This window comes from Oenanthe melanoleuca, chromosome 15 (genome assembly GCF_029582105.1).
Source record: "Oenanthe melanoleuca isolate GR-GAL-2019-014 chromosome 15, OMel1.0, whole genome shotgun sequence".
In the NCBI taxonomy this organism is placed as follows: domain Eukaryota; kingdom Metazoa; phylum Chordata; class Aves; order Passeriformes; family Muscicapidae; genus Oenanthe; species Oenanthe melanoleuca.
In genome coordinates, this window is record NC_079349.1 from 9,371,294 (window position 1) to 9,397,407 (window position 26,114).

A 26,114-nucleotide genomic window follows, 5' to 3' on the forward strand; every position below is an offset into this window, starting at 1 on the left:
GAGCCCCCCCCAAATCCTATCATCCCTTGCGGGCTGCGATAATAAATAAAAGTCTTTATTTCTCCCTCTCCCAAAGTTAAAGGGCCTTGCTCCCTCCCTGGGCAGCTGAAGTGAGTGGCGGGATGGTCGGGGCAGCGCCGCGCTCGCTCGGAGCCACCCCGCTCGATAAATATCTCGATTTTATTAAACGTCAGCATTGACTTGTGCGTCTCTTATCTCTGCTCTCTCCCGATGTGTGCCTGCAGTGGGGGATTCGGCGAAGGAAGCTCGTAACATGGCGGATGGCGAGGAAGGCTTCGGGCTGCCCAGCACGCCGGCCGATTCGGAGGCCAAGGAGCTCCAGGCTGAAGCCAAGCAGGACACGCAGCTGGGGGCCAGCAGCAAGTCGCCCACCTCACCCCAAGCAGCCTTCACCCAGCAGGTAGGCACCCACTCTCCTGTCCTTCATCCCATCACCGTTTCATTGCGTTATTTCCCCCTTTCCTTTCTGCCCCCGCCCCAGCTGCCTGGTTGGGTTATTTTAGGCCCCAGGCGAGGGCAAAGCCTCACCTGGCCGTGGGCCTCGTCCTGCTGTAGTGTTATTCAAGGTCGTGCTAAAGCTGCGGGGATGTGCCCGTGAGGATTTTGGGGGTGTGGAGGAGCAGGACCCGAAATATGAGAGAGGGGATCCCGCCCTGCAGAGGCACCCCCACACCCACGAGTGTTCGCGCCTGAGTGGGCAAATGCACTGGCGAGCACCCACAGAGTGGAGACCCCTTTGTACAGATATAAATGTATATTATATATATATATATCCACATCCCTATGCGCCCCTTGGACACCCAGGTGGACACCCACACCCCAGCGGGCACCCGGCTGTCATTTTGCCACCCCCAGAGCGACACGGGGGGTTTGGGGTGTCCCTCACCCCCCTGAGCCCTCGTCCCGCTGGCGCTGCGTGTGCCGGGACACGCGTGGGCTCCGCACCCGAGCCACCTTCGGTTCTTCCCTGCTGGGAGCCCTGCGAGCGGAGGGGAAGAAATGCGGGCAAAGATTTCCCACCGCCATCCCGACTGTGGAGTCCCCCCGCTGTCCCCTGGCAGGTCGCCCCCGATGGACCCCACGGGGGCAGGCACCGGCGAGGGGTTCGGAAAGCGACCCCGAAATTTGACCGGGCCCTTCGGCTGAGATTTAGTGAGGGGGAGAAGGGCTTGGTTGGGTTGGGGGTGTCCCCACGGATGTGCTGTCCCCACGGTGGCATCTGCCCCAGCCGTAGGGCTCCCAGGTCTTGGGTGGGAAAGAGAAAATCAGGGGGCTCGGGGAGCAGGGGGACACCCCACACCTCTCTAGCCTGCAGAGCTCAGCCGGGAGGTGTAAATACTCGTGGGAGGGTGTAAATCTCCTCCGCTTGGCTCTGGGAGCAGCTGTGCCGGAGCACCGGGGGATTTCTCTGGGAGGATGCGGTTGGAGCCGGCTCCGGGAGCTCCCTGCCATCGGCTCCCGGCCCCACGAGCCCCGCGGCCCGCAGGACCCGCTCCAGGCCTGCCTTAAGCTGCCCTGGAAGCCCTGTCTGGCCAGCTTGGGGCAGGGCTTTCCTGGGAATCCGGCCTGTCCCCTGCGAGCTCCCCGGCGGGGCCGTGAGGAGCCCCGAGCTGCGGCGGGGCTGTCCCCGTTCCTTTCGGGGCTGTCCCGGTTCCTCCCGGTGCTCTCCCCGTTCCTCCAGGGGCTACCCCGGTTCCTCCCGGTGCTCTCCCCGTTCCTTTCGGGGCTGTCCCGGTTCCTCCCGGTGCTCTCCCCGTTCCTTTCGGGGCTGTTCCCCTCCGCTCCAGCCTGTCCCAGCCGCTCCCGGGGCTGTCCCCGCTCCTCCCGGGGCTGACACTCTGTGCCTCCCCGCTCCGCAGGGCATGGAGGGCATCAAGGTGTTTTTGCACGAACGCGAGCTGTGGCTGAAGTTCCACGAAGTGGGCACGGAGATGATCATAACAAAGGCCGGGAGGTAAGAGCAGGGGGTCCGCGGTCTCCTCCGTGGCTGCGGGGACGAGGGGGACACACCCGCCTGGATGGGGGGCTCTGGGCACGTCTCTGGCACGGGGACGGTCACATCTCTGGTGTCCGTGTTGTGTGTGCCACTGCCCGGCCGTGGAGAGCCCTCCCTGCCTGGAGAGACGCGGCAGAAATTGTTTCTTCTGGCTTCTTTCTTAACCAGAACAGTTGGATCATTAATTCCGACTTCAGGCCTTTGGAAACTTTCCAGGCGAACGCGAGTTGCAACCACTTGGCCAAAAAGCAAACTTTGTTTAGAGCAGCTCTGTGGGCCATTATTATTATTATTATTATTATTATTATTATTATTATTATTATTATTATTGTAATTTGGCTCTTCTGCTTCCCCCCATCCCCCCCCAAGTTTTACGCCGTTTTACAGTTTTTTATTTATTTTTGTTCACTCTGGGGCGAATATTCCCAGCCCAGCCACTTCACCCCTTTTAAAAGTCTATGCGGTCTTAAGCTACTGTTTATAGAGAGATAACAAAGCTGTTTGGATGCAGGGATAGATGCGTCCGCAAATAAATATCATGTGGGTGTATTTCTGTGCGGGGTTTATCTGCGTGGGTGTGCGGGAAAATACACAGCCTTGCAAATCCAACTTTATTGGGGTTCTAATCGATTCCATGACCGGCTGTGTAAACTTGATCCGCAGATATTGCTATGCGGACGCGGGTATTTTTGAGGGGATTTTACATTTTCCTGGATTTTAATGTGGTGGAGGGTTGCTCCATTGAAGAGTGGCCAGCGAGAAGCAGTAAAAGAGTCTCTCCAGTCCTATCAACAAATTGGGGGCAGCCCGAGGGAGGATTTTTCGTTGTGATTTTCAATTAGAATCCTTGGAGAAAAAGGGGGCAAAGCCTCCACGTGTACGAATAATTTTAGATTGTAGGGACACAATCAACAAGACAGAGTCAAACTTTCATTTTGCTCTGTCATCTGGTATTTGTTGTGGTCTTCCAAAATTTGCCTGAAGAGGGAGGGGAAAAATAAATATCGAGCTGGTTGGATAAAGTTTTAGCGAATAGATCTCGCCTTCCCCTTGAACCTCGCTGCTGCAAAAATGGATTTGAAAGGGGTTTGTGGCCAAGGGGATGGGGGATGAAGTCGGTGTTGGGATCGCCCGAAAAAAAACCCCATGTTCATAGGGACAAAAAAAAAAAAAAAATTCTAACTCTCAAAGGGAGACAGAAACCACCTTGCAGAAATTCAAACAAAAATCTCTGTGGACAGAGCTCTCATCTGCAGAGCAATAATATAGACATTTACAGGGCAGGGGCTCGGGGGGAGATGCGGGCTGGCTTTCCTCACTCATGGAATTGCCGTGTCCCTGGTCCCGCTGCTCAGGTGTTTTCGATGGAATTACAGATGAATCTCCAGGTGCAATTTGGTTTCTTCTCCCTTTAAAACCTTAAAGTTCAATACTCGCTTCCTTCGTTGGGCGCTTTTCGCCCCCCTTCAACTTTTTAGAACCGAATTAAAGCCCAGCCCAGGTGCCCCACGGCAGCGATAAGGTTCCGAGCCTCGGAGAAGAGCGCGGTATTTTTAGAGGTGTGGGGCTCTTTTCTTTTTTTTGGATTTTTTTTTTTTTTAATGTTGTTTATGCGTGTTTTAAGTCCAGGGCTCCATTTTCATCTGCTTTATTTTTAAATATTTGGAAAGCTCGAACTAAAATAACAGCAGTGGTTTAAGTGCCTGCCTTGCAGTAATGGAAAATATTTCGAAAAGCCCCTGCCTTGTGTGTATCCGAGGGTTTCCAAGGATTTGTCAGGTGTGTTTGCTGCTGTCTCGGCTGTTCACGGATTTTCTTTTACACCTGAGTGCATGCAGGGCTTTTTTCCACCATATCTCTCCGTAGAACCTCAAGGTGTTCATAAAAATGTATTTTAAAATGTTTCTATTTCTATATATACAATATATGAGAATGTATTTCTAGAAATATATACATTTATAGAGAGATATATAAATATAATTTTTATAGCAGTATCTATAACTTTTAAAATAAAACTTTTTTTGGCAAATTTCCTCTCCTGTTCCAGCGGTTAATGGAGGGAGGGATGTAACTTACTTCCAAAAATTCTCACGCTCAGATTGGCTCAAAAAACGGAGATTCAAAACCTCGGTGAAATAAATAATTAGCAAAAACACGAATAGACGAGGAGGTGAATAAACAAGCCCGCCAGCCTCGAAATTTTGATTTTGCTTTGCTAAATCATCTGGTTCGCCTCGGATGGGTCCCAGCACCACTCAAACTTGTCCCACATCCCAAGGGAGCCTTTCGGGAGGATCCAACTGGGAATGTGACGCTGCCCTTTTGTTAAATGTCTCCTTCTCGCTCACACGCACACCTTGGCAAACTTTCTCTGCTTTTATACTTTATTTATTTATTTATCTCTTCAACAGGCGAATGTTCCCCAGTTACAAAGTGAAGGTCACTGGACTCAATCCAAAAACGAAGTACATCCTGTTGATGGATATCGTACCGGCGGATGACCACAGATACAAATTCGCGGATAATAAATGGTAAGCACGCGTGGGGGAGAGAGGGACGAGACCTCCGGGCTGCCCGGCTGGGAGAAATCCTTCAATCAGCGGCTCGTCCTTTTCCCATGCAAAGTGTTGGGCTGCAGGAGCCTTACCTGAGCGTAGTGGGATGTTCCTACAGCCCCTGGGAGAGAAATGCATCCAAAAAAAGGAAAAACCGCAGAAATCCTGTTGCAATTAACGAATCCTGTTTGGCCATGAGATTATTTGCTATTGTGGAGCTGATGGTTTAATTATATTAAGGAAGGGAATATCTCCGGGCAGGAAGATCTCTAAGGACTGGTTCTTTGCTCCTGACTCGAGGGCTGTGAATTGGGAAAAGGGGAAGGATGGGGTTAAACGGGCAAGCGGCGAGAGCCATCTCCGACGGGAAAGGTGCCAAGGAACTCAGTAATTCCCTGAGCCAGCGGTGCTGGAAATGCCTTTTCTCCCCAGGCACGGGGTACCTGAGTGGGAGGGAGCCCCGGGAGGGGAAGGACGGGGAGCGGGAGCCCCAAGAAGGGAAGGACGGGGAGCAGGGACCCCAGGAAAGGAAGGACGGGGAGCAGGGACCCCAGGAAAGGAAGGACGGGCAGCAGGAGCCCCAAGAAGGGAAGGACGGGCAGCAGGAGCCCCAAGAAGGGAAGGACGGGCAGCAGGAGCCCACGGGCCGTCCCCAGGTGGCCGCAGTCAGCCCCGTGTCCCCATGCAGGTCGGTGACAGGCAAGGCAGAGCCGGCCATGCCCGGCAGGCTCTACGTGCACCCCGATTCCCCCGCCACCGGTGCCCACTGGATGAGGCAGCTGGTTTCCTTCCAGAAGCTCAAACTCACCAACAACCACCTCGATCCCTTCGGACATGTAAGTACCAGGGTGGGACAATGGCATCGTGCGTGTCCAGCACCCACGCGGGGTATCCCCAGCACCGAGGTCGTGCCCACCCCTCAAATCCTGGGGTGGTATTTTCACCCCTGAGAGAGCTGGATGAGCCTCACTGAGGACCCCCCCAAAAAATAGCAGCATAAACCTTAAACAAGGATAGTTTCGTGGGAATTGATTCCAGACTCCCGTGCCTGGAGTTCCCGAGTGGGTGAAACTCTCTTGGTTTACTTGAGTATTTGGTACCTGATTTTAATCGCGTGGGGAGTCCCGCATAGTTAAAATCTGCCCGCTGCCTCCGGGAATTTGCCTAACAGGTAAAATCAATCAGGCATAACTAGAGGAGGAAATAGGACCGAAAACGATCTCTCGATTAGGGGGGAAAAAAAAACCCCAAGTAACAATAATTAAAGAAAATTAGTAAAATTGAAGCCCCGCTAGGACTTCTCGGGCATTAAAAAGGTCTTTGCGAGGCTTGTGGGGCCGTGAAAATTTGTGTGAATTCTGTAGCCAGGAACAGCCCTCCTTCGAAGGTCTCCAAAGATGAGAGTTCCCCCGAGCAAATATATATATGCATGTATGAATAATATATATATATATATAAATATATAATTGAAGGAATATGTGAATTCAGATCCCGCCAGCCCTTTCCAAGAGCGGATTTTTCTCCAGTCTTGTTTCAACACTTCAGTTTCGTTTTTTTTTTTTTTCCAAGCTGTTTTTTTTTTTCTTTGCTTTTTAGTGATAAATTTTGTGCTATTAAATCCTCGCCCACGTGTAGCCAAGAAGTGAGAGGGGTTTAGGGGAGAGAAGCCAGCAGAGCCCCCAGCCCACCCCAGTGCTGAGCACCCTTTCACAAGCTCTCCTTTGCACCTCCATTTGCGGGGGTTGATTTCCTTTTTCTTTTTATAATTCGAATTTTATTTTAATCCCACCTTGAGCTGGTGGCAAAGGGCTGGTTCCCAGGGATCAGGAACTTTCCTGAAGGGAAGAGGGAGGGGAGCAGCGCAGCCGGGGGAACCCATCCCACCCCCGGGGTGCTTCTGGGGAGAAGGGGGGGATCCGGCCCGGGAGGAAGGGGCCAGGCATCCCCGCTGGGAACAGGCGGCTCTGGGGAAAAAGTCCCTCTAAACAAACCGAAGACGCTGAGGGGACAATAAGGGACTTCAGAGGAGGAGCTGCGCCAGGAGCCTCTCAATTAGAGTCGCTGTAATGAAATTAAAAACCATTAGATCGTTCACCGTTGATGTCTACGACTTTCCTGGATGTCAAAGCAATTTGCTTAAACCCCCGGGACGGGGGAGGCGGCGGCGGGACGCGCTGCGTCTCTCTGTCGCCAGGGTCCGGCAGTCATTATCGGGTCCGAGCGGCCCCCCGCCGCCTCCGCCGCCCCCCACCTTCCCCCGAGATTAACCCGGTACCGAGCAGGGCCCGCTTTTTATCTGGAGCACAGCGCTCAGCCCTCCCGGCTCCGGCACCGTCCTGTGCGGGTGGGATGTCCCTAAACGCCCAAATCCCTCCAGCTCGCTTCCCTCGTGCTTTCTTCACTCTTCACCCCCCTGGGATGGGATTGGGGGTGTTGAGATACCGGCGCCCCCAGCACGTGTTGGGGGAGCAGCTTTGGCCCCTCAGGGGTCTGTGTGGGCAGAGCGGGGCTGGGGAGGGGGCAGCAGGTGGGGAACCACCTTCCACAGCACCTCCCGGCCCTGCCGGGCTCCTGCGTGAGGGTGTCTGGAGAAATCTGTCCCACCAGCCCAGCACCTCAGTCTGCCCCTCGAGGGGAGTCCTGGCAAGGGTGAAGGTTTTGGGGAAGGGGCTGCGGGTTCCTGCGGGTCTCTGTCCTCCTCCTGTCCTGTGTCCCCTCCATTCCCACGGCGTGTGCTCTCCTTCTCCCCGTGCCCAGATCATCCTGAACTCCATGCACAAATACCAGCCCCGGCTGCACATCGTGAAAGCGGACGAGAACAACGGCTTCGGCTCCAAGAACACCGCCTTCTGCACCCACGTCTTCCCGGAGACCGCCTTCATCGCCGTCACCTCCTACCAGAACCACAAGGTGAGGCTGGGCCGGCCCCGTCCCGCTGCTTCCCTCTTCCCGCGGCTCTTCCTGAGGGCCTCAGCCCCTCTTCTCTCTCTACTTCTTCTTTTACCCCTTCTTTTTCTTTCCTCTTTTTCTTCTCTTTCTTTCCTTTCCTCTCTCTTCCTTTCCTCCTTTTTCTTCTCCTTGTCCTCTTCCCCCTCTTCCTTTCCCCCTTAATTTTCCTCTCCTTGTCCCCTTCTCCTCTTCCTTTCCCCCTTAAATTTTCCTCTCCTTGTCTCCTTCCTTTTCTTCTCCTATTCTCCTTGTCCTTTCTTCTTCTCCTCTCCCCTCTCCGTCCTCTTCCTTTCCTTCCTTCCTCCTTTCTCTCTGCCTTTCTTCCTTCTCCTTGTCCCCATCTTTTTCCTCTCCTTGTCCCCTTGTCATTTCTTCTTGTTCTTTCCCCTCCCTTGCCCTTTTTCTTCCTCTCGTCTCCCTCTTCTCCCTTCCCCTTTCCTCTCCTCACATCCCCATCCCATCGCCTCTGTTATTCCTGGCCACACAAAGCATCCAAAGCGGGGCTCGGGGCGAGCCGGGGAGGGGGAATGAGCTCACCAGGATGCTTTGCTCACATGGAGACGACCAACCGAGGAAGTTTGCTTTATCTCCCCCCTCCCGGTGGGTCAAAGGCTCCTAATCTGGGGGAGGGAGCCGGGCGCTCCCCTCCGCGGCCGGGCGCTGATAACCCGGCTGCGCACGGGGGGCTGCGGGCTCGGCACGGGGGGCCCGGCAGGAAAGGGAGGCTGCCTGCCGAGAGAGGCGAACAAAGCACGGAATAACGGGAAAATAACGGCATGGCTTTGTCTCTGCTGGAACAGCAAAGGTGCAAGAAGGGTTTTCTTGGCTGTTGCTGCCCCTCTGTGCTGCTCCTGCCCTGCTTGGGTTTGGGCTTCCCCACGCAGCAGGGGAGGAGGAGGAGGAAGGCTGAAGGTGGAGGGCAAGGTGGTTCTCCACAGATGAATCTGGGATGTCCTCCACCAACTGTCTCTTGCCACCGTCCACAGACCCTCAGCCCCGTGAAAACTCAATTTCTTTCAGCAAAACAACAAATTCCTCTCTAAATCACATAAAAAGCGCTTACTATAAACCTGTACTTACAGGCAGGTAGGATGGCTCCTTTTTTCTCAAACAGAAAAGCCATTTAGCACCCTAAAGAAATCCTGCATGCTTTCCAGGTTCCCAAACCTGTGTGAAATAATTGCATTTCCTCCATCCATCAGCTGACCAGAGAGATGCAGAGAGCAGAGCTGGGCTGGAGGAGAAAGAGTGTTCCACCATAACTAGGGAGAAAGGAAAATACTTCCCTGCCCTTTAAAATAGGAGCTGCTGGCACGGCTGGGACAAGCAAACCGAATCCAAATTGAGTCCTTGCCAAATTATGCCTTAAATTATAACTCCACTGTGGATGCTATAAAATCAAGTTTAACTTCTGCTTGATGGATTTGGAGAAAGAATATAATATTAATAGAAGTGGGAGTTAATAAAACAGGACACACTGCCTGCTTTAAAGGCATTTCCCGAGGAGAAAACAGACGTGAATGGAACTGCTCTGCTTTGAAGAAAAACGGGGCTGTTTTATAGGAAAAGAAATGATCATGCAAATAAAACAAAAGCAAAGCAGGAACATGTAAGTACAGTAGTTTGGGAAAACTGCCATGCTAGGAGGAGCAGGAATATTTGATAGTAAATCAGCAACATCTGTGTGATAAGAAGTGACATCTGTGTATCTGACACAGGCAGGAATCCCCACAGACACACACGCTCCCAGCCCAGCAGACTCTGCACCCACCAGGACATTTCACACACCTCTGACACGTTTTACAGGCTCTGACATCCCCCTGCCACACATTGCTCCCTGTGCTGCCTGCAGTCAGGGGGGAACGGAGGAAGAGTGGCTGTAGCCCCAAGATTAAATCCCAATTGGGAAAAATAGAACCATAAAAATAAGCCATGATCTTCCCCAAAGGGCGTCTCCCTGCAGGGAATGGAATTTGTAGCTCGCCCCTGTGCAGATGGGGATGATATTGGTGAGGAGAAACACACTCTAGCTGATGTGGGTGAAACTGAGTTGGAAACCTGAGCTCAGCTTTCACAGCTGAGAGGTTGCTTGGAAAAGCAGATTTTCCTCTTGCAATGCTGTATTACCCCCTGCCAAGAAGGATGGCAGCCCCCTGATGAGTGGGGCAGCCCCAGCTCTTGCTGTCAGTGCACTGCTGATTTTTTTTACCATTTTTCTCTCTCACCTTCACCCCTCACCTGCAGCTCATCCCTCATGCAATCTTTCCCATCCATCCCACCCAGACTCTGATGTATTTTGCACAGAGTTTTATACACCCATGTATTTTACACACACACAAATTCATCCCTGCATGAGGTTTAGGTTTCAAGAGCTCTGTTATAGCTGAATTCTATTACAGAATTAATTGTGTGACTCACTCCAAAATGCATTTGGGTCCATGCTTACACAGCTTATAGAAATACCTGCCTGCTTCCAGATAGGTCAATTTATTTCAAGAGCACAGCTGCAATCCCAATGCAGGGCTTGTGCTTATTTCCCCTGATATTTTAGGCAGCCTGAAAAGATATTTAAGCACCCTGGGATCTCCCTCTCCTCAGCCCTACTCCCCAAAAAGAGGCTTAAGCTATGAGGAGAGTTTTGGTGAAGTTTTCAGGGCGGTTGTCAGCAGCTCCATTGGTCACCTCCCCCCTCTCTGCTAGCCTTAAAAACACCCCAGAAATATCGAGGTGTTAAAAAAGGTCACATGCACATTTCATTTCCTTGCTATTTACACAATGGGTGCTTGCAGTCGGGTTGATTCCCAAATATTAACTTCCCCTGCAGTTAAGCACCGTTTTGCTGTAGCTTAAATCATTGTGTTACTGGCTCGTATTTATTAGGTATGAGCTCTCTGCTTAGGACCAGGAAATGAACCTAATAGACAGAAATAATTAAGGTTCTGCCCTCACGAGGGTTTCTTTCAAAAACAAGAATTCACAACAATTATTCTCATTAATTTTTACAACCTACTTTCCCCCTTAGCTGGACTTGGGCTTTATATTGGTTCCCCCCCTCAGGATATCCGGTTATATGCTGATTTTTCCCCCCCCCACCCTACTTTATTTAACATTCTTGGTAGCCAAAATTCTTTCAAGGAAACTTTAGCCCCAGGTGGGATGCTACAGGCACCCAGAAATGCTGTGTGCACCAGGGTGAAGCAGAGGAGCAGGGCATGGCTGAAGACTGGATTCACTCTCAGATATCTGGTGGGATTTCTGAACTCAGAGGTTCATCCTTCCCCTGAAAAGATAAAATCTTGCTGGTGAACCAGCTGGTGCTCCATTCTGGAGTTCTGGAGAGCTGCCTGTCCCCTCTGAGCACTGGATTCTTGTCACTGTGTCTGAGGGCTGCAGGTGGGCAGGTCCTTGGGCGTGGGGTGGCTCCTCCTGAGAGCTGCATTTTCCTTCTCTTAGGTTGCAGGTGGCCACCTCCACCATTTCAGCAGAAGCCACCAGCTGGTGGCCTGGCTGGCACCTCATGGGGTTCCCCTGTGCAGCCCCCAAGCTCTCTCTGTCCCACCTGTCATTGTCCCTGTGTTTCTCCATCTCTCTGGCAAGAGGGGACAGCCCCTCTCCTCACCCAGGGCAGACTCCCCTCCAAAGAGGGAGAGTGCCTCCCTGCTGCTGAGAGAGACAAGGTGCTGGGGTCAAGCAAGGTGAGACCAAGGAGCTGCTCTTTGTCAGCAGACCTGGGGCACCTGAGGATGCAGTGAGTGCTCTGTGCCTGACCCTCTCTGGGGCTCCTCACCTCTCTGCTCTCCCACCCTTAGTGCTGCTCCAGGCCTTGGTGGGCAGCACTTCCTTCCAGAGGTCTCGTGCCCATCACAGCTGTGGTTGAACCAGCCTTGTGTCCTTCTGTCCCCACTCTTGTCCCTGCTCCCTGCCAGCCCTGGACCCTTTTGCTCCTCAGAGCAGCCCCTCTCCTTCAGCTTGGCCAAGACAGCCTCTGGATCCAGCGTTCTTCCTGCTGCAGACTCCTCTCCTTCCCCCAAAACCCTGTGCCAAGTCTCTCTTCCCATCCCTCATGCTCGTGCCCCAGTTCAGCCAGCAGCCTCCTCAATGAGCCCCTCTGTCTCACCCCAGTACCTCCAACCAGCCTCCCAGTCCCTCCCATTTCCTCCACTGCCTTTGGGTTCAGCATCTTCTCCCCGTGCCAGCACCTCCCCTCTCCTCCCTCCTCCTGGCCCTTCCTTTTCCAGAATGCCCAACCTTTCTTAGTTTCAGAAGAGCCCAAAGAGATCAGGGTATGATGTTTTCCCTTAGCTTAAGTGCTTAAAAAAGATGCTGTTGATACCAGAATAAGTAAATAAAATAGAGCCCAGAGCACCTGGTGTGGAGCACATCACCCCTAACAAAGTTTTAACTTTGTTCTGACTTCTAAAGTGAGAAGCAATTGAGAAAAATCTTATTGCGGCAAGTTCTTGATAAAAAAATAATAAGTTTTGATTTTGGCCATAATGATATTCATGAGCCCTTAGGCACAAATCCCTGTGGAAAAGGAAAAGGAAGTAAAGCACCTTTCCTAGACCTAACTCGATGCAAAGCTAAGTTTTGCTATGCTGGGACCAAAGATGTAGTTGAAGAAGAGCAGGAGAGTTTTGTGGCCAATTAGCCCAGAGAAGGAAGCACAGGGGAGCAGCCCAGGGACTCCTCTGGGATTCCCAATTCCATTGGGAACTGTCACTTCCCATTAAAGTGAGGATGAACCCATAGGTCAGACAAGCCCTGAAAAGTGGGAATCTGGGAGGCTTCACCCTGCAAAGCTCTGCTCTCCAAGGGTCTGTGACAGCTTCAGGAACCAGTGGAGCTTTGCTTTCCATCAGTAACAAACCCCAAACAAAGCCCTTCAGTTTTATTGAACCTGTGCTGTACAATTCAGCCCTGGGCACTCTGTCTTAATGACCTTGCAGGACGTTGTATTTTGTTTTATTTTTCATGAGGTAATTGTCATTTGACTTTCTGACAGCTTTTCTTCCCCCCTGCCCTCCCCCATGAGTTAGAGTCAATTAAACTCAGTTTTGCTGTAGCAAAGCTGATCCAGAAGAAGGTTATTTCCACCCCTGCGTTTGCTTTTCCACCTCTGAAATAATTTGGAAGCCAGGCAAAAAAGTGGCCAAACGAAATATCTTCCACAGGCTGTTTGCTGAAGTAGGGATTCACCAACTTTGTTTTCTAGTTTGTTGTGTACAGCTTTGTTAAATCTGGCTTGGGCTCTCCTGGCTTTGTGGTGGCTGATGCCACGAGTTGTCACCTAAGGAAACTTTGCTCTGGAAGCTCCAGTCCATCTGAAGTACACCAGAGGTCTAAGAATTCATTCTAAACCTGTACTCCCTGGTTTTCAGATGCCTTCAATCCAGCAGATCCTTCATTTTAAAGAGGCTGAAGTTGGTCCTGGTTCTGTTGGGGCTTTTGGCCACCAGCATCAACACTTTTGCTCATAAGTGTGTTCCTCGTGTGGGATGGGGGACTTCTCTACTCCCAAATCAGCAGATCGGCAATCCTGAGGGCCCGTGTTGATATTTTGGCTGCTATTTCGCGGGTGATTAAAAGCTTGAAGAATCAAACGGGGCATTCAACTGAGGTGCTTGAAGGAGGGGCTGGAGCACCCCTGGCTCCTCCTGCAGTGGGCAGAGAGCACTGAGGAGCTGTGAAGGCACTGCCACCCAGCCCAGAGCCCTCTGGCAGCCCCCATCTCCCTCCCTCCATCCCAGCAGGGAGCCCAGGCTCCCAGTGCAGGCGCCTTGGTTCAAATGCCTTCGGTCAGGTTGGGATGAATCCGGCCCTTTGTGCCTTTGTGTGCCGGTGCCAATCCTGTAAATCCTCCCTCACTGAAGGACCTCGCTTATATGAGCAAATATTGCCATTGGGGTCGGCGAGGCAGGACAACTCCTACATTTACAGGGCTTCAGGAGCATTCAAAATGTTGAATAATGCCTATTATTCATTCTAGAAGAGTCACCACCTTCCAACCGATAGGCAGTTGCTTTGCAAAATACACAGCTGGTTGTGTAATAATTCAGGGCTTTTAATTGCAAAATGAGCCTCTGTTTTATTGCTGGAGAATGGCTCAACTGGCAAATTGACCCCAAAAGATTGTTTGTTTACCCTTCTCTTTGAAATCTCAAATGAGGGACCAAAAAAAGTGCCAAGGGCTTGTTTATGTGCTGAAGTATGGTCCTGATTTAATAGGAATGCCTGTGGAGAGGAGTGTAAGTGTGGTGGGGGGCTCTGTGAGAATTTTGGGGCTGAATGAGGCAAAAATGGCAAATAAACAAACGGCCCTTGGAAAAAAATATGCAAAAAGACAAGAGCAAAATAATCTGGTTGTGCATACACCTGGCGAGGTTTGCTATTGACACTGGGCGAGCCAGAATTTCCTCTTTGGATTTTGGCAGGGAGGTGGGCCTGGTTGTTTGTGCTTGTCTTGGTGAACATGAACCTCTGTCTGTTCTCCCTCCCTTAATCCTGAGCTCTTTCCTTCCCCTTGGCCAGTTTTCAATAGGAAGGAAGGACGGGGTTTCCATAAAATGTGGGAGTGTCAGGTTCCTGCAGTGCCAAACACGGGGCTGTCTTTCCTCCTGGGCAAGTGTCTCTCCTGATTCCTTGCTGAGAGCTCAGACTGCCAGGTAGTGATGGAAAAAAGAGGAAAAATAAAAGGGAATTTTTCCCCTTCTGCCCAAATGTTGGGGCTTTGCAGTAACATCACACCTGATCAAGGCTCGATCCTCTTCTGTCAGGGCACCAAAGCATTTTCATGGCAGAGTGAGTTTTTACAAAATCCACAGGGTAGCTGAGGGTGTTGCTGATCCACAATTAATATTGGCTTAAATGACAAGCCTTTGCTCACCAAAACTTGGGAAAAGTAGTGCAAGAGGGGATAGAACCTCTTGGAGCAGCACAGTCCCTTTGGGTAAGGGCATGGTCTGTCCAGCAGCTGCTTTAAATATTAAATTGAGATATTTTAGAGGACCAGAGCTGAGTCTGAAGGGATTCATCTGGCTAAACTTCAGATTCTCAAGGTAGCTCAGTGAGCAAACTGGAATTGATGGGGAGACAAAAAACCCTCCAGGGTTTGATGGTCACAGGTGAAGTTGCCCTCAAAATAATTTAGGTAATTAGTCCATGCAGAGCTTCCAGAAGTGGGGCAGGATGGCAGATGCAGAGCATATGGAGCTCATTTAGCTGGTGTGAAACACCCAGAGGGTGACAATGAGGGTGCAGGGTCTGAGAGGTGAGGTTTTGGTCCTGCTGTGCATTGATGAGAAAATACTTGTTGGGATTTGTTCAGACCCAAATTCCATCCCTGCTCCTCTGTGCAGCGAAGCCCTTTCTGTCCCAACAGCAAAATGAAAGTAAGAACTCTCAGAAAGCAGATTTTCTCCAGAGAAAAATGTGTGTGTGCAGTCCCACATGTGAGCTATGGGACAGGCCTGGGAGAAGCCAGAGGCTGCTGACAGGAGAATTTTCCAGTGGAGCATTCCAGGGAAAAGCCCATCTGGGGCGGTCAGTGCCTGAGCTGAGGGATGGCTGGAGCTCCTCCAAGCTGTATTTTCCCTCCCATCCCACCTGCCTTGGGTGTAACAAGCACTGTCCCTCTCTCCCAGGCCATGACCCTGTTGCATTTCCTCCCTTTCAGATCACCCAGCTGAAGATTGAGAACAACCCCTTTGCCAAAGGCTTCCGAGGCAGCGACGACATGGAGCTGCACAGGATGTCCAGGATGCAGAGGTAACCTTGTCACCTCTGGGGACCCTCCCAGGGCCACCAGAGCCACCTGGGCTTTGCTTGGCACATCCCTGAGCACTCCCTGCCTTGGCATCTGCATGGGTGTTCTCCATCAGGGTGTTGGAACATTCCCAGGACATGGGGCCAAAATCCTGGCCCTTCTGCTTCTAGGGGAATTCTTAATTGCTGCATGGCAGAGGCAGGACCTCATTTGTGGGATGCTGTCTTGGCCATTCCTTTCAGACCTGTCCTCATCCAGAACACCCTTTAGCTTTGTGCTAAACTCTCATCTCTGAGGCTGCACGTGCTCTTAGACCCATTAAAAACTTGGACTAGCTGGGAGAAGCTCTGGCCACCAGGCTACTGAGTGTTCCTTTCTCCCAGGTGACAGAGCTCCCAGCCTTGTTTTGGAAGCAGGTTTTTGAAGCCTGCTCCAGCTGCCTCTGGAGATGGTGGTGGAGAGTCCTGTGCTCTGTTGTTACTGGCTTTGGAGGGGTTTTGGCAGGAGGGGAGTGTTTGCCTGCTGGGCTCTGGATGTGCAGAGCAGGAGCAGAGGTGTGGTGGTTTCAGGTTGAAGAAGGAAAGGTTAGAAAACATTGGGATCTCCAGGGCCAGGTGGCTGAGGAAACCTTTTTGAATCTCGGCTTTAGCTGCAAGTACTTAAGCTGAAAAGCAAGCCTAAATCTTGTTTGAAAATCCTGTTTAATGTCCTTTTTTAAATGTCAGGTCCTGCTGGTAATTAACTTTGTGCTTTTTCCTTCACTTGGAACTTTCTCCATGTGTCAGGCTGCTTCCTGGTGCAAATGTTTTGCAGGAATGGTGCCATACCCACGATTCTAACTAAGACAGATGGAGATTCTCAATAGAGCTTTTTCCAGCAGGGGAGGAGCCACTGGGATCCTTCATTCTCTGGCTCCTGCTGCAGGGACCAGCTTTGGGACCTTCTGATGGGAGGGTTTTCCCACTGCCCACCCAGGAGCCAGCTGTAGGTGGTCACTTCTGCTTGTTGTAGTTGATGACCTGAGCGTGGCTCTCCATAGCCAGGAAAGTTGTGCTGTCAGGCACCAAATAATTCCTGCAAACACACCCAGAACCCACCTCAAACTGGGCAAATGTCCTCCTGTGTACAAACATGTTCAGCCTCACCCCCAGAAAAGCCAAAAATGTATATGTGACACTTAATCTGCTGCATCGAAATCATCTCCAGGCTCTCCTGAATGTGCCCTGTGTTCCCTGCCTGCCCTTTCCAACAGATCCTGGCAGGATCTGTCAATATTTATTTATTTATGGTGGCACTACCCCTTGAAATAGCTCCCCCCACCCCATGCCAGTCTCCCAACTTCTACTGGAACTTGAGTGATGACGTGTCTCCCCCCCAAGATTTTTTTTTGCTGCCAAACCACCCTTTCATTATAGCCCCTGGAAGGATTTGAAGGTTTGGATTCAGGTTTTTTTTTTTTTTGGAGCAGGAGGGAGGAGGTGGAACAGGGAGGACTCTAAGGAAGGGCTCAGTGCCATATGAAGAGCATGGCATCAAGCCACACTGAGCCTGTGCTAAAAATTGATTGGCATTTTTATGTAGGGGCTGCGGTCGAGGATCCAGGGAACAGAAACACTTGGAATATATAAATACACCCACTCAGGACTGGAAGGGTTAAAATCGTTGCCTTTACAGGATTAATTTCTGATGTTCATTTTAATAACTTAGCTGAGGAATGGTTGTGTGCCTTTACAAAGGTGGCATTTTTTTTAAGGATAAGATGATTATAGTAAAATAAAGACCCATTCAAGGTTGCAAATATGTGCCCACCTTTGTGGGTTTTTTATGTAGATATATGAATATATCCAAAAATTATATATGAAAATATATAAAACCATATATAAAATATATATAAATAAATTGTAGCCATAAAAAATAGGTTGTGTCTATGAGATAAAGAACCATTCAGGATTGAGAATGCTGCAGAACTATGCCCTGCCTTTTGTGGGTTTATACAGATTCAACATATAAATATATATTAAAATGTAATTAAATTTATATATGATATATTTTAACATATAAATGCATGTTTATGACGTTGTTTCCCAGTGATAGACCAGTCAGTCTATCCTGGTTTTAGGGGAATGATGTCCATTTATGCCCTTGGAGAATATGGTGGGATGCATTTTTAGTGCTATTCCTTCATTATGAAAAAAGTAGCTGGAGAACCCCCACATTTTCTGACAGTGCACAGCCTTTTGTAGCAGAAACTGCTGAGCTGACATTCACCATGGCTTCGAGTCCATCCCTCTCCATGGCTTTCTCCTTCCAGGGGCCTCCCACATTGGTTTTATTCCTCTTATTTCCCAGAAAAAAAGTTAACAAGTCAGTCCAGGTAGAACTTCTTTCAGGAGTGATGTGAAGCTTTTCAGCAGAAGAGGATTTCATTGAAAAAGAGGAGCCACGAGCTCCAGGGAGATCCAAATTCCAGGGAATGTTCATTTTCCTCCCTGTGCCTTTCTTTCCTGAAGCACAAGAGGTGCCTTCAGCAGCTGCTTTGGTAGGATGGACCCACTGGGAAGAAGAGGTTTTTCAAAGTTTTCAAGTTTCTGAGCATGAGATTGAGATTTTTATTTTATTGATTAGGGGAAGAACCCCAAAAACATTAAAAAGAATTTTTAATGGATGTGAGGGATGTGAGTTTTACTACATTTGTGGGTCTGGAGCACTGTGGGGGAGCCATTCTGGTCAACCCTGTAACCAATTCTTGCTGCTCATCTGCTCATCCCATTGTCTGTGGTGGTTCTTGTGGGGCTGAGGAGCTTCTGGAAGCCCCTGGTTATTTTGCCATTTAATTAATTTTGTAAATTAATGCAGTTCAGCCCTTGAAGCTTCTGTTGGGAAGAGGGGGATGATGATGCCTTGAAATGGTGGCTCTTGCCTCCCTCAGTGGGTACTCTGAGCACTTGAAAAGTGACCAAAAATGCAGAATGACAGTGTGACAGGGAAGAGTGACAGTGCAGACTGATGTGGCTGTGTTTTCTCCATCGAGGATCACGAGCCAGTTTGCTGCCTTGGCACGGATCCACAGCAATCTGCTTGGCTCCAAAGGAATTATTCCAAAGATTCCCATGTGTCATGGAGAGCAGAAACAGGGCCAGACAGAGGGGACACAAATTCAGTTCTGTGAGTCAGAGCCAGTGTGACAGAGATGACAGTGCATTTTGGGGTGCCAGCAGAAGAAATGGATGAGCCTCTGGTGCTCCCTGGCATTCCAACATCCTGTTGGACTGATTAGCACCAGGCTGACTTGTGCACCCTGGTCTTGCTCAAAGCACCTCATTCCTGTGTATTCTCATTGCATCTTTAATCCATTTCCCAGGTCTGTCACTGCAATCCCCCAGGAGTCACCCTCTGTCTGAAACGTTTTCAGTGTGAGACTTGATGTTAGAACATCTGCTGGGGAGAGGATGCTTTCCTCCAGCACACATCCCCCAGGGAATTTTCCTGGTCCCAGTGGGAACTGCAGGCTTGAAAATGTGTTCTGTAGAATCTGACAGAATTCAGATGGAATCCAAAAGGAAGCTGGGCAGACCTCACTTATTCACAGCTTTTTTGAAGTGAGAAAGCCACTCCAGAAACACAGGGCAGCTGCAGTTTCTGCCATTGACCTTCCTTTGGGGGATCTGAGCAGCAGCAGCTCAGCCCAGCATGAAGGGATGAGGTGCTGCCATTCTCCAGCTGCTCCTGTGTTCCTCTTACTCCAACATCAAACTGGAGAAGTTTATCTTTTAATTTGCCTGCTAATGAGAGCTCTTGGTGTCTCCCTGGTTGTTTTCACTGCTGGTTCTTGGGTTGGTTGCAGTGATGGCTTTGGGCTGCACTGCTCAGAGGAGCTGCTAACAGGATCATCATGGACTGGTTTGGGTTGAAGGGACCTTAAAGATCATCAGGGACACCTTCCATGATCCTAGGTTTCTCCAAACCCTGTCCAGCCTGGCCTTGGACGCTTCCAGGAATCCAGGAACAGCCACAGCCTCTCTGGGCACCCTGTGCCAGGGCCTGCCCACCTCACAGGGACAGATTTTATTCTAATATCCAATCTAAACCTATTCTGGAGGAGAATGGGGCAGTGAACAGACTCCCATGTTCCTTGGAGGACATTTTGATTTGTGCTGCTGCACATCCAGTCTCAGTGTTATTCTCTGCAGTCCCCACACAGAGAGGGGTCGTGTTTAATCAGAGCTGAGGCTGCAGGAAGTTCTCAGTAATTCCTCTCCTACCACGTCCTTTCCTGCTGCAGTTTATCCACTTCCAGCCAGCCTCTTGAGAGTGCTTCACTTTTATTTCAATATGCTGGAAATCAACTGAAATGAATGCACACTGACAATTTGGTTTGGTTTGATAATTTTATTTTTTTTTTTCCTGAGAGATGATCTATTTATTCCAGACATTTTTTTTTTTTCCCTCTTCTTCCTTTTGCTGTGTCTTTTATGGCTGACTTCCACTTCTTCCCTCCTCTTGAGCCTCAGCAGGAAGGACAACAATTGGTGGCCTGGGAACTATAAACCCCAAAGCCATTGAGTTGTGTTTGCACATCTGGAATTGGGGGTTGTTTCTGTGCTGGGTAGAGGGGACAGCACTGTTAGGGTGACAAATATTTGTCCTTTTGTTGGGACTGCCCAAGGAGGAGTTAAAATTTCCAGAAATTTGGAAAGAGGGGAGGGGAATCCCTGTGTTCAACCTTGGGTCAGGTTTTAGACTAAGATTTGATATTGTGAACAAGGTTCAGACAGTTCAGGGATTTCCAAGGCTGCTGTAAAAGCATGGAAAGGAAATCCTTTCCCATCTTGTGCTTTACCTTGACCTCCAACAGATCCTTGGGATCTGACATTTAATAAGTCTTTTGAAGCCTTGTTGCCATGAGCTGCAGCATCTCTGGGAAGCCTTGATGTTTTGTTGCAGAAAAATCAGGAACATCTTCTAAAATAACTTGTTTAGAGCCAGTAGGGGTTGGATGCTTCAATGAAGGAAGTTCTTGATGCTAAACTGGGGATTTTTGAAGAGGTTTTTAACCAGTTTTTTATCTGGGAGCTGCATTTACTATGCCTTGGCTGGTACATCATGAAACTTCAGGTCTGCACATGAAAATATAAGGAAAACTATAATTCTCTTAGAGTGTAGCAATAAGCAAGAAAGTGAACTGGCTGTTGCTCTGTGCAGATCTGTATTTATAGTTTTCCCAGTTATTATTAATTTGCAGTGGCCAACAAGGTTTCTGATTCTGAGATTGCAAAATCATCTTGAGTTTGCTGCTTTGAATTCTTTGCTGGCCATGAGTTTGTGGCAAAAATGATTTTACAGAACTCTTGAGTCTGTCGTGGTGAGAGCATCACTTGGCCAGGGAAAAGGGAAGTTGTCATGAGAGAAAATGAGACTGAGTTTGTAATTCCCCCTGGCAGAGGTGGGATTTGGGATTTGGAATTGCAGGAGGGATTCACTTGTCAGGCCTGATGTGAAGGGTGGGGAGTTAAATGCTGAATTTGGAGTGGGATGTGAGTGTTATTGGGAAAGTTCTGCAGAGCTGCTGTCCAACCCCACTATGGCCAAAGTGAAAGGTGTTCCTAAGTGTGACATGGCCTGGCATCATGCCATGATCTGTCCCTTTTCTCCTCCACCTGAGCTCTCAGGTACCCACTGGGAGACAAAACGAGGTTCTGTCAGATTTTGGGTATTGGATGTTGGTTGTGTGAGGCTGAGAGCTGAACCCAGCCAGTGTGAGCAGTCTCTCCCCAGGAAGGAGAGCTAAGGGCACATCCAGGAGTCAGCTCCTCACGGATGATCTCCTTGGAAGGGAAACAAGCTGGGGATGCAGCTTAGGGATGTTGTGTTGGTACAATTTTCATTGAGCATCACGGTGTGAAGGTGGAACAGCAGCTGTGGGAGGCTGGGAGATCCCTCAGAACCCAGAAGATTTGAGGGTCATCCCTGAGGTTTGATGGGCACAGCCCTTGACCTTCCCCAGAAGGCACCAAAACTGCCCTCCAGCTAAATCTCCTGGTGGGAGTTAGTGCTGGCTGTCCACAGGCAGGTCCTCTGCATCCCACCACGTATCCACTGCTGCCCTGAATATCCAAGGGATCAATCTCTGCTTCCTCCTGGTCCATCTCTCTTTTGTTCCTCATGAACAGCCTGGATTTAGTTCTGAGAAAATGCTGCTTCCAGGGGATGAAACCCTACCTTTGGAACAGGCTTTCCTTGGCAAGCCCCCAGTTCCTGGGGTTGGGAAAGCTTTCATGGCCCAACCAGAGCCACATTTCTTTGGGTTTGAGCTCCTGGGTGGATTTCCCTTCTGTTCCAGCTCGGTTGCTGATGTTTCAGAGCAGTGGTTTGGATGAAAGCTCCCTGCTGGGGTAGGTTTATGTGATTGCTATTGTTAAATTTTGTAAATAAGTCCTGAGTTCTATGGTGATAGACATCCCTGAGGGGTGTCACTGGAGGTTCAGGGCTCCTCCTCTGCCTGGAAATGGCCAGGTGAGCCTGTGGATGGCAATTGAGGAGCTGTCCTTGCTCCAGCACAAGGATTTTGGACAGGTGAGGGGGGTGCCTCAAAGCCAGCTTGGTCCAATGGTCTCAGAGGAGAAAACCTGTGTTGGAATCAGCACTTGGTGGATGCTCTGAGCCTGGTGACACTTTGGGGTGCTGTCCTACCTGATCTTTATGCATTTTGGCAAGTCTTTGGGTTCAGGAGGAGACTTTTACCTCACCTGAAGCGTCTGAGACCTCCTATTGAGCTTCAGCTCTCCCTGCAGAGCAGGAATCACCTTTGGGGTTGCCACATTGCTGATGTGCTTGGAGAAACATCTCCAAAAAACACTGTAGGGACTTTGAGGAGAGGGGATTTCCAGCCTGTATTGGCAAAGCATCCCAACTTCAAACCAGATCTGGGGGCAAGGGAACAATCCAGGCTTTCCCTCCCATCCTGGCTCTGCTGTGCATCAAATCTTGCTGATTTATTTATTTCTCTTTCTGAGCTTGGTCTGTGGTGCAGGGATCCCCCATCCAGGACAACCAGGCTGACAGACTCCAGGCAAAAGGAATGGGGACAACAACTATAAAGCAAAAAAAAGTAGACCTAAATATTTAATTAATTTCCAAGTTCAGCTTGGCAGAAATGATATTTTTTATTTACATGCATGTGCATATTGGAAATAAATTACAAACAGTATATAGCTTATAAATGCTACAATATGTAAATAGAAATCTTGTCTATTTTGCTAAAACTGCATTTATCTATTTTATGTGTGGGTATAAAATAGTGGCAGTAGAACAGGCATGAATTGAAGTGGACTGAAAGGAAAGGGAATAACAAGTTCTGTATGGATAAAGTGTGACAGGGCTGCAGCCCCTTGGGAGGGATATCTCCATTTCCCTGAAAGCCTAAACAAACTCCATGACACTAATGTGCTGCCTTCACTTATTAATCCTCTGATCTATTTATTAATTGATTGCTTTGCTGACTTGTTTCTCTTTTGTTTCTTTGCCTGCAGTAAGGAGTACCCAGTTGTCCCCAGGAGCACAGTGAGACAAAAAGTGTCCTCGAATCACAGTCCCTTCAGCGGGGAGAGCAGGGTCCTGTCTGCCTCCTCCAACCTGGGCTCCCAGTACCAGTGTGAGAACGGGGTGTCCAGCACCTCCCAGGACCTGCTGCCTCCTGCCAACCCCTACCCCATCTCCCAGGAGCACGGCCAGATCTACCACTGCACCAAGAGAAAAGGTCAGAGCTTGGCTGCTTGGTGTTTTCCCCCTCCTAACACGACTGTCAGCATGGTTTCCTGATGTTCCCCCTTGGACAGCTGCCTTTGTGGGCAGAAAAACATCAAAGTGAAAGAATATTTTATATATTCAGTGAGAAAATACTTTCCTTTGTCTTCCTTCTCCAATAGTTGATTTTTTGGCAAAAATAGCACGCAACAAATGATGCTGGAGGATGAGTGAGGCATGAGAGTTGTGGGCAGCTCCCCCAGGCTGGGCTGGGAAACTCTCAAATCCTATTTCTGCAGGGTTGGGAATGAGCTGTTTGGAGGGCTGGCAGTGCCTTCCACCCACTGTGAATCCACATTTGGAAAGATAGCTGGTGCTGGAGATAAAGGTGACTGATCTGCAGCCCCTCAGACAGGGTTAATCTCCAAGTGGAGATACCTTGACAGTTTGCATTTTGCCCAGTTTGTGACTCAGGGCTGTCTCAGCTGGGACACAGTTTTTGTCTGCAGAAATGCTGGGGCTAATGAAGGGTGCCTGGGATGTAAACCCATGATATCCATGTTCCTTCCCTTCTGCTGCCACTGACCTGCTTTGACAGAGCTTTAGGCATCAAACTGAGAGGGCTTTCCACTGACTGCTGGGCTCATCCTGGCATGAAGAGCCCCCTGATAGTGATGAGATGATTGTTCTGGGCAGGAGTGAGGGGTTTGTGGTCTCTGCCCTCCTCTCCCAAAGCAATGGCAGTGCTTCAGTGCAGCACCACTTGTAGGACTGAGATAACAAAAGCTTTAGATCAGTTTTACTTGGGGAAAAAAAAACCCAAACAACTAGGGGATTTCCAGAGCTGGATGCAACAAGGGGTGGGCAGGGGCTGATTTCTGCCAACCCCTCAGGATTTACTCTATGGAAAAGCTACCAGAAGGCAGCAAGCACCAGGGCATTGAGTGCAGCAGGAATTTCTCCCCACAGCAGATCCCTTCCCACTTCCCTGCACGACCCTATCAGTCAGACACATGTCATTATTTTTAGCAACATAACCCCTGGAGCACTGGGATGTGCAGACACACAGTCTAAGGTAGGGAAGGCTGGGAAGTGCTGGCACAGGAGGCAGGAGGGCAGTGGAAACCTCTCCCACGCCCTTGGCAAATCCCTCGGATGTTGTAGGAGCACAAGGGTTGTATGCAGGTATGCAAAGTCAAAAAAACAACTGAGAAATCCTAATATTTTCCTGAGATTGAGGTAAACAGTGGAAAACAGGTGGAATTTTCTGTCCCCTCCAGCTGACCATAGGATCTGCCAGAGCAGGGACTGGAAATGGGGATGGCTGTAAGGCAGGGAATAGAGATGCAGTGGTCACCCAAAGTGTCCCCCAGGCCAGAGGGGGAGTGTGGCCTGTTTCAGCCCTGTGCTGCTGTGGCTGGGAGGTTTTGGGTGCTGCACAGTCCCACTGCTGGAGATGGAAGGTCCCAGCCTGCCATCCCTCCTCAGCTGCGGCTCCTGGGAGTCCTTCCCAGCTCCTCAGTGCTCTCACCTCTCCTCTTCCGCCTTCCCAAAACTAACCAAAACAAGCTGTCCCAAATGGCAGCCAGCCCTCGGGACAATCCCTGGCTGCAGCGTGTCCCTGCCCGCGGGGCAATTCATCATTCGCCTCCGCATTGTAACCTGATAAGGAACCAACAGAGGTTTCCTTCCAGTTTTGGGATTCCCGCTAAGTGGTGTCTCCATGGGTGGTTTCCCTCAATCCCCCAATTATCTCACTTCCTCTTATTGTCACTGAAGACACGGCTATCTGCCCTGGAATAAAGCTCCCTCTTGGCCACAGTGCAGGGGACAGGGGGACAGCCTGGCCTGCAGGAGCGATGGCCCCTCCTTATCTCTGCCATGGCTGGAGTGGCACAAGCAGTTAAGGGCCTTTTATCAGAGCAGCCAAAGGCTTTAATCAAAGAGCAGCAGTGTCCTGCCCGATACCACGGCTTCTTCTGTGAGCTTGGGTGTCCCCGCAGCCCAGCCTCGCTCCCCTCCCCTCCTCGTGCCTTTGGCAAATCCAAAACAGCCACCAGGGCTTACAGGAAAGAAACACACAGTTAATGGGAACCAGAGAGCCAGGCTGAGCTGCCAAGCAGCTCTTTGCGAAGTGAAATTAATTAAAAGGAAAAAAAATTCACTAGAGATGAGCGATTTGGGTCGGATAAATCAGAGTGTGGGCCAAGGTTTCATGTCACTGAACATGGAGCTTCCTTCCAGCACCAGCAAGGATCTTTGGTGGGCATAGGAAAATATGTATGATATCCCTCTTTTTTTTTTTTTTTTGCTGTTCCAGCCTCTCATTTCTGAGTTTTCCCTCATAATTCTCCTGCTTTCCTACAGAAAACTCAAAAACAAGCATTTGTTTGCTCCTACTGTGCCTCAGTCTATTTTCTGGACTGGAAATCTTATTGATTGTGCTGGATTATCCACTCCCCAAGCACTGACTCCTCCTCAGGCAGCCTAGGATTTATCTCAAGCGGATTATTTCCTTTCTCAAGGCTGTGGTTATGGATAAATGCTCTTGGGGGCAGAGGCCAGTTCAGCTGGGCTTGAGACCAGCTGCTGTCTGCATCTTCTGGGGTGAACTCCACCACTGGTTTTCCAAACCAGTCTCCTTCCAGATTTGACATCTCCTGATGTTTCTCTGCATCCTTTCCAATCAGAGCCAAGCCTTGGGTTAGGCTCAGTTAGGGACAGGTCTGTGTTCACCCAGCCCAAAGGAACCTTGTTCAACTCCTGCTTTCCTGGTGACCTAAGACAAGGATTATTCTCTGTGCTTGGCAGTGTTGTTCTTAGCTGTCAAGGCAAGATGGATTCACTGTGGAGATCTGATATGGAATTGCATTAGGGGAGAGCAGCAGGGCTGCCAGGGGGTGTTATCTCTGAAGGCTCCCCTGCCTCAGGGAGGTGATGCTCTCCTGGCTGAGGAAGGCAGGAAGGAAGGACACATCCCAGAGCTCCCAGTCTGGCCACTCCTGGAGTGCAGGTGGGAGGGCAGGGTCACAGCACTGGGAATGTCCTGGTGTGCTGCAATGGGGTCGCTGTTCCAGGAGTGGGG

At 50.0% G+C, this 26,114-nt stretch overlaps 1 protein-coding gene across 1 annotated transcript in view; it reads left to right on the forward strand.

Annotated features, from left to right (window-relative positions):
• Window positions 1-249: 249 nt before the first annotated feature.
• TBX5 (T-box transcription factor 5) overlaps window positions 250-26,114 on the forward strand; it is a 31,647-nt gene continuing 5,782 nt past the window's right edge. Inside the window, exons 1-7 of the mRNA XM_056504398.1 lie at window positions 250-421; window positions 1,881-1,975; window positions 4,429-4,548; window positions 5,261-5,408; window positions 7,330-7,482; window positions 15,197-15,288; window positions 22,816-23,042. Of these exons, the coding sequence (XP_056360373.1) occupies window positions 275-421; window positions 1,881-1,975; window positions 4,429-4,548; window positions 5,261-5,408; window positions 7,330-7,482; window positions 15,197-15,288; window positions 22,816-23,042 (982 nt within the window). The 5' untranslated portion in view covers window positions 250-274. The remainder of the gene's footprint in view (window positions 422-1,880; window positions 1,976-4,428; window positions 4,549-5,260; window positions 5,409-7,329; window positions 7,483-15,196; window positions 15,289-22,815; window positions 23,043-26,114) is intronic.